The sequence below is a fragment of the Nannospalax galili genome, unplaced genomic scaffold (genome assembly GCF_000622305.1).
Source record: "Nannospalax galili isolate Female #2095 unplaced genomic scaffold, S.galili_v1.0 scaffold278, whole genome shotgun sequence".
Lineage (NCBI taxonomy): Eukaryota > Metazoa > Chordata > Mammalia > Rodentia > Spalacidae > Nannospalax > Nannospalax galili.
Genome location: NW_008347536.1, coordinates 1,114,415 through 1,120,984, shown reverse-complemented (window position 1 = coordinate 1,120,984; position 6,570 = coordinate 1,114,415). Strand labels below are relative to the sequence as shown.

The window sequence follows — 6,570 nt, the reverse complement described above, 5'->3', positions numbered from 1 at the left end:
TAGTGTATATAAATAAGGCTTAGGAACATAACTCAAAAAGAAAAGTTTTCAGGAGATGGTGCGGATCAGGAATACCAGGTTTATAAATCTCAGGCCTAAGACAGGAGAAAGAAAGTTATTTTTGTAAGGACACAAGAAATCTCCTATTTGGAATTCTGCACACCTCTAGAGAAAGTGCTGAATGATGTCAGGGAGGAGGGGGAGTCTGCTATTGCCGTTTGAATCCTAGCTGTTGCTGTTACCCTGTGGTGCTAAAGCCCCAGATTGTCCATCCTGTCCTAACTGCACTTCATATCTGACATATGCGTTATGTTCATAGATTGTTTGTAACCTCAGTGATCTTTCCCTTGATGCCTATGGTGAGCTTTAAACATATATATAGTATCAAAGATGTTTGTTCAAAGTAACTGGAGATACCATACCTTGCAGGCGGGATGTACGCCTTTGTGTAGCACCCAGCACTCGGTGCAGTACAGTGTGATGAGTTCTGTTAGGGTTCCAGACTGTAGTAGTTTCTAGAAAGGGCACCATTTGGGGAGGAGATAAAGGAAACTAAGGACGGGTATAGTGTCCAATAAGCTGGAAACGTAAGCGGAAGCCAGATACAGCAACTTTTATAATCAAGCATTCTAGTTGGCCAGTTAGCTCAGTTGGTTAGAGCATGGTGCAAATGAAATCCAATATTCTGACATGGTACAATCCAAATACTAATCTTGTTCATACAAGCTAAGGACTAATGACAGGAAAATGTTGAAAGTCTTCATTTTCCAGAAGTGAACTATCATGTTTCTATAAGAGCAGAAAACTCTGTTCATATAGTAAAAGCACTGCAATACTATCCAGTCTGAGGCAATGTGTTTGAAGGAGTGCTTGGTGACGGAGCAAATTCAGTGCACAATTCTCGTGTTACAAGTTCAGAACCAAGACTTGAGTAAAGTTGTGGAATGCAGCACAGGTGAGGACTGCCTGAAGGACCCTGGATTCATCACATTTGTTTTTGAATTAATATTTGGTTGTTTTGTGTTCAGAAACCCTTTAGGGTTGCCAATTTTTTCACACTTACATTTGATTTTGGGACCCACAGAGTCACCTCACAGTTGAAGTTTTGGTCTTAATAATAAGAAAGAGAGGAGAAGGGAGAGACTACTTAGAACAGAAGGGGCAGTGGAACGGCTGCATTCCCTCCTGTTATGGTTAGACTTCAGATCATAATTGATGTTCCTCACTGTTTTCCTCTAACACTCATTCCTGTGATTCAGTTCCTTCTAGGCAAGATTCACTGAATGATGCTATAAGTCGAACTTTTATCCCTGTGACTATGAGTCTCTGGTTACCCTCAGCAACATCCTAAATTGTCCTAGTGGCTATCACTATGCATAGAAACCAAAGAGGCAGCCCAGTGAACCCAGAGTTCCAGACATCCTCTTCCCTGCTCTGCTCGTTTTTTACAACCCTATCTCCTCTTGACCATCATGATGAATTATTCTGTGTTAAGTACCTTCTTTAACTGCTGATCTATGAGCACAAACCTTAAAAACAATCAGACGGGAGAGGAAATGGTAGCTTTAACCAAATCCTTACTGTGTTCACTTTATAAGTACCAAGACCCCTAATTCTCAGAACTTCAAGGTCTAGCAAGGGGATGCACACTTTTAGAATGCGTTACTAAGGGAAGATCCATTTCATTTTTTTCATTCTCAGTTATTCATAACATAGCATCAAATGTACTAGCATCATTTTAGAGCCAGTCCTTAGACCTTGACCACATAGGCAACATTCCCACTAAAATACACTCACATCTCTCTGTGAATGAAAATCTGGTCTACTGAAAAGAGCCTGCACTCAGTTTGTCATTATTATATCTCTCCTTTTGAAGATTCATCATTGTATTAAGGAAGAGCATATATTCTACACTCAGCTAAGGGATATTAACAATTGGTAGGTTCTCTGGCCTTTCAAAATATTGTCTATCATTTCCCCTTCTGTGAGAAATTAAATAGCTTCTTTGCTTTGCCAAGGTAATTCTGCCCATTTCCACATCATTTATTTTAGGTCAACATCATTTTCAAGCTTCAGTAGCACACTAAGACAACTACAGGTAGATTTCCCAGAATGTTAAAAATTACACATTAGAGTTCCCTCATGAATGGGTTCTCTACTATTTGATCTTGTGTACATCAAGTTCTCTCTGATCTAATACCTTAATATGTCAAGGTTAATTGCTTGAAATGTTTTCTAGATTAGTGTTAGAATTTGTTAGTCAGACTTTTTAGTTTGCTTGATGAATATCAATCTCATCCTACAACAGAGACCATTTTTTTCCTTCCAAATCCTGCAAGACTTGGCCCTGAAGGGTCCTGACTTTAGTGACAGGAACTTGCTAGCTCTGTGAATTCACCCTCATTTACACCTCTATCTCTCCTCCAAAAAAACTTCAGACCTGACTTAGGGAGGGCTGTGCAGTAACTGGAGGAAAGGCGGGCATGTTGCTGGTTACTCTGAGGTCCTCATTTGCACACCATATTCCTAGCAAGTGCTGATTGATTTGAGACTACATTTCTTTCTCCAGAGTTTTTTTTAAATTTTCAATTAATATGTTAAATTAATAATATAGTGTGCCATATTTCAATCCTTACATATAATATGCACTGATTAATTCAAGAGAATTGACATTTCTATCTCCTTGGGATATTTGTGAACTTTGAGGCCCCTTTTTTAGCTTTTTATAAAAGTACCGTAGTTTATTGGGAACTACCATAACCTTACAATGCTGCAGAACACCAAGAGCTATTCCAATTTTCTATTTTCATGTCCATTATCTACCCTCCCTCTGTCACCCCTGTGCCTTTGTTGCCTCTAGTAATTGCAATTCTATCTTTATTACTTTGACATCAGCTTCTTCAGCATCCACATTTGCAAGAGAGCATTCAGTATTTGTATTTCTGTGCCTAGCTTATTTTATTCAACATAGTGTTCTCCCATTTCCTTGAGTTTGCTACAAATAGCAGGCTTTCATTTTTCTGTGGATTAGTAGTACTCCATTGTTTATACTTTTTACTTATTCACTCATCTGTTGATGGAAACTTTGGTTGACTCTACACCTTAACTGTTGGAATAATGATGCAATAAACATGAGAGGGCAGATATCTCTTTGATATGCTATTTCATTTCGTTTGGCTGCATGCCTAGAAGTAATTGGCTGGACCATGTAGCAGATCCATTGTTAACTTTTTGAGAAATGTACTGTTCATCATAGTGGCTGTGTTAACTTACATTCCCACCAATAGTGTATGAGTTACATTTTCTCCAGCATTTATTTTTCATTTTGTGGTGCTAGTCATTCTGACTGAAGTGGAATTATATCTCTTTGTTTTGATTTGCATTTCTTGGGTGGCTAATGATATTGTGACAGGTAAAAAGTTGGCGGAGTACAAGCGAATGGATGATGAGGCACTGAGGCACAGCTAAAACTCCATCAAGATAGGGTTTATTAGCAAAGGAGAACATGGGGCAGATTCCCTTCCAGGCAGGGAAAATGTCTGCCAGGGTCTTGAGCTGGGGTCTTTTGAAAGGGAGGCTTCTGCTTCCTGCAGAAGGCGGGAAGATGTATTTTTTTTTTTTTAAAGTTGGGTTGGGGGGGAGTGAGAGAGCAGGACTGTTAAAACCTGTCCTCTTGGAGATCAAAGGGGGAGCCTGCTGTGTTGGCCAAACAGTGGAGAAAAGTCTGCTTCTCTTGACTTCAAAGACCAAGGTTCTTATCAGCTAGGTTCCCTCTTCTCAGGAGCATGAGAAGTCCTTGGGATCCTGTTGGTGAGGGGGCAGGGCTATCTGAACCTTAACATATTGTACTTTTTTTTTTCATAGACTTGTTGATCATTTGTATTTCTTCTTTGGAGAAATGCCTCCAGATCATTTGTCCATTTTTAATGGATTTGTTGCTGGGTTTTTTAAGTTCCTTATATATTCTTGATAGGAATCATTTATCAGAGGAATAGTTTGAAAATCTTTTGCCCATTCTATAGTTTGACTTCTCACACTGTTGACTGTACTTTGCTGTGCAAAAACTTTAGAGTTTGATAAAATCCTATCTATTTACTTGCCTATTCCTTCAAGGTCTTACCCAAGAAGTTAGTTCCCATACTGCTGTCTAAAAGTGTTTCTCTGCTTCTTTAGGGTTTCTATAGCCATTAACTGCTGCTCAGTCTTTCAAGCACGGAAGCAATAACATTTCCTTCCATCTGTCTTTGGCCTTCCTGATGAAAATCTTAGCAATCATAGGACTAATGCATAACTCTTCTCACCAGCAACAGGTCTTCTTGGTTGTGGCTTGATGGTGAATGACTCAATTCAGGAAGCTGGTACTAAAAATCTTCTTCCTAGGACCACCTCTGTTTTAACAAATTTAGGTTGCCTTCCCTGGATTTGAATGAATGCAGTTTAGCTGGAAGGTTAATCCAAAAACACAAGTAAAGGAGAAAGGCAATAATTTGAAGTGAATTAAATGGGGAAATTACTTCTGTGTGAACAAGAACTTAATCCCACTAGTTAGTTCACAGAACATGCTCTGGGATTATCTTTCCTGTGGGACAAGGAACATGGGTTATTTATAGCTCATCCTTGTTCCCATTGATTGAGAGCTGCTCCAGTAAGCAGGAACTCTTGAGCTCTTCTTGACTGCGAACCTTTCCTGGGCCAGCTGCTAGGGAGCAAGGCCATGCCCTAAGGGCAAAGGAAACACAGCACAAATGCCTGGAGATGGTGCTTACAGAAACGACTTTCAAGGCTACATATTGAAAAATCTCTGCTACAAAAGATAAAGCTCTTAAGAGTCCAACCTGCTCCGCTCATTCCCTTGGTATCAGTGGAAAATAATTCCAGTAAAAATGTTAACTACCTGCAGCATTTCAACAATATTGCCAGCTGTTTTTTGTTTTTTGTTTTTTTTTTAAATGTTATTTGTCTCTTACCTTCTTGGTCAGAATACATAAGGATGTATTTCTCTGATTATCCAAGAATATATAAACGCTGGTTATTTTCTTGACCTAAATACTGAAAGAAACAGTAGCTGCAAAAGGAATAAATGTACCCCAATTCCTTATGTCATTTCTGGTACAAAATTTAGAAATGGATATTGAGAAACACGGTTATAGTTTCCAAAAGAGCCACAATACCAAGAAAGGAACTTAAAGTACTTTCAGAAATAGGGAAACAGCATCTTTAATGTTTTATTTTTCACTTGTGAAAATATATATAACATATCTCACATGTACAAAGGAGTCCCGCAGCTCTTGTCAGGGAAATCTAAAAGAAAGGCACATACAGGGAGCAGATCTTTCCACACAGTTTTCAGTTAACCCGACATGCAGGGCACAGTGAGAGACAAGGAAGGCAACAAAAGCAGAGGCGACCTGTGCGCATGACTCGAAAGCCACATCACAGACAGCTCTTAAGCCAGCCAAGAATGGAGAAAACACTGTTTCTCTTTAATAAGCCTCTCAGACCACCAGAAAATAGATTGAAACCTGAACAAAGACACACCAGGGCAAGGCAAACACCCACACTTAGCTTGACAGCAGGCTTGTTCTTAGCCCCGTTCGCTGAAGTCCAGAGGCCTTTGGTGGTTTAAAGGAGCAAATATCAAGGTTGACTCCATCCCTGAGAAATTTTGTTCGGTGATATTAACAGCATTTTGTAACCGGCTAAGATTTTAAAAGCTTGTAAACACTGCTGACGGTGGGGAAAACAGAAAAGAACATTTGCCTATTTCTCTTTGACAGGACGCATACAGTTATACATATTTGCTTGCTTCCCTATCCTGGTTTGGCCCCATATGGTAAAAAATCAAGGCACAATTCATGAGATCATGGGATATGTCTGTCATACGCCAGCAAAGGAGCCTTCTAGGATTTGGCACAGCTGGAGCAGCTGACAGCCTTGGGAGACGTGAGGTGGGGCTTCACGATGTCTGGCTCAATGGACTCCATGAGGTCAGACTCATTTGCCAGTATGTGCTTGACCAGGCATCTAGAGGCTTCGTCGATGTTTATATTTTCCTAAGGAGGAAAAAAACAGTTTTTCTTATTCAACATTCAAAAAAAAAAAAAAAAACATTTTGGAACAGTCTAAGTGTGCCATGTTTATGTGTATGGATTTGTGTGTGTGTGTGTGTGTGCCATGTTTATGTGTATGGATTTGTGTGTGTGTGTGTGTGTGCCATGTTTATGTGTATGGATTTGTGTGTGTGTGTGTGTGTGCCATGTTTATGTGTATGGATTTGTGTGTGTGTGTGTGTGTGCCATGTTTATGTGTATGGATTTGTGTGTGTGTGCAACGTTTATGTGTATGGATTTGTGTGTGTGCAATGTTTATATGTATGGATTTGTGTGTGTGCAATGTTTATGTGTATGGATTTGTGTGTGAGTGTGTGTGCAATGTTTATGTGTATGGATTTGTGTGTGTGTGTGCAATGTTTATGTGTATGGATTTGTGTGTGTGTGCGTGCAATGTTTATTGTATGGATTTGTGTGTGTGTGTGTGTGTGTGTGTGTGTGTGTGTGCTTGTTCTGACCA

At 39.6% G+C, this 6,570-nt stretch overlaps 1 protein-coding gene across 1 annotated transcript in view; it reads right to left on the bottom strand.

Annotated features, from left to right (window-relative positions):
- Nucleotides 1–5,201: 5,201 nt before the first annotated feature.
- Nucleotides 5,202–6,570, bottom strand: part of Rab38 (RAB38, member RAS oncogene family) — an 81,708-nt gene continuing 80,339 nt past the window's right edge. The window contains exon 3 of the mRNA XM_008844129.3: nucleotides 5,202–6,053. Within this exon, the coding sequence (XP_008842351.1) occupies nucleotides 5,901–6,053 (153 nt within the window). The 3' untranslated portion in view covers nucleotides 5,202–5,900. The remainder of the gene's footprint in view (nucleotides 6,054–6,570) is intronic.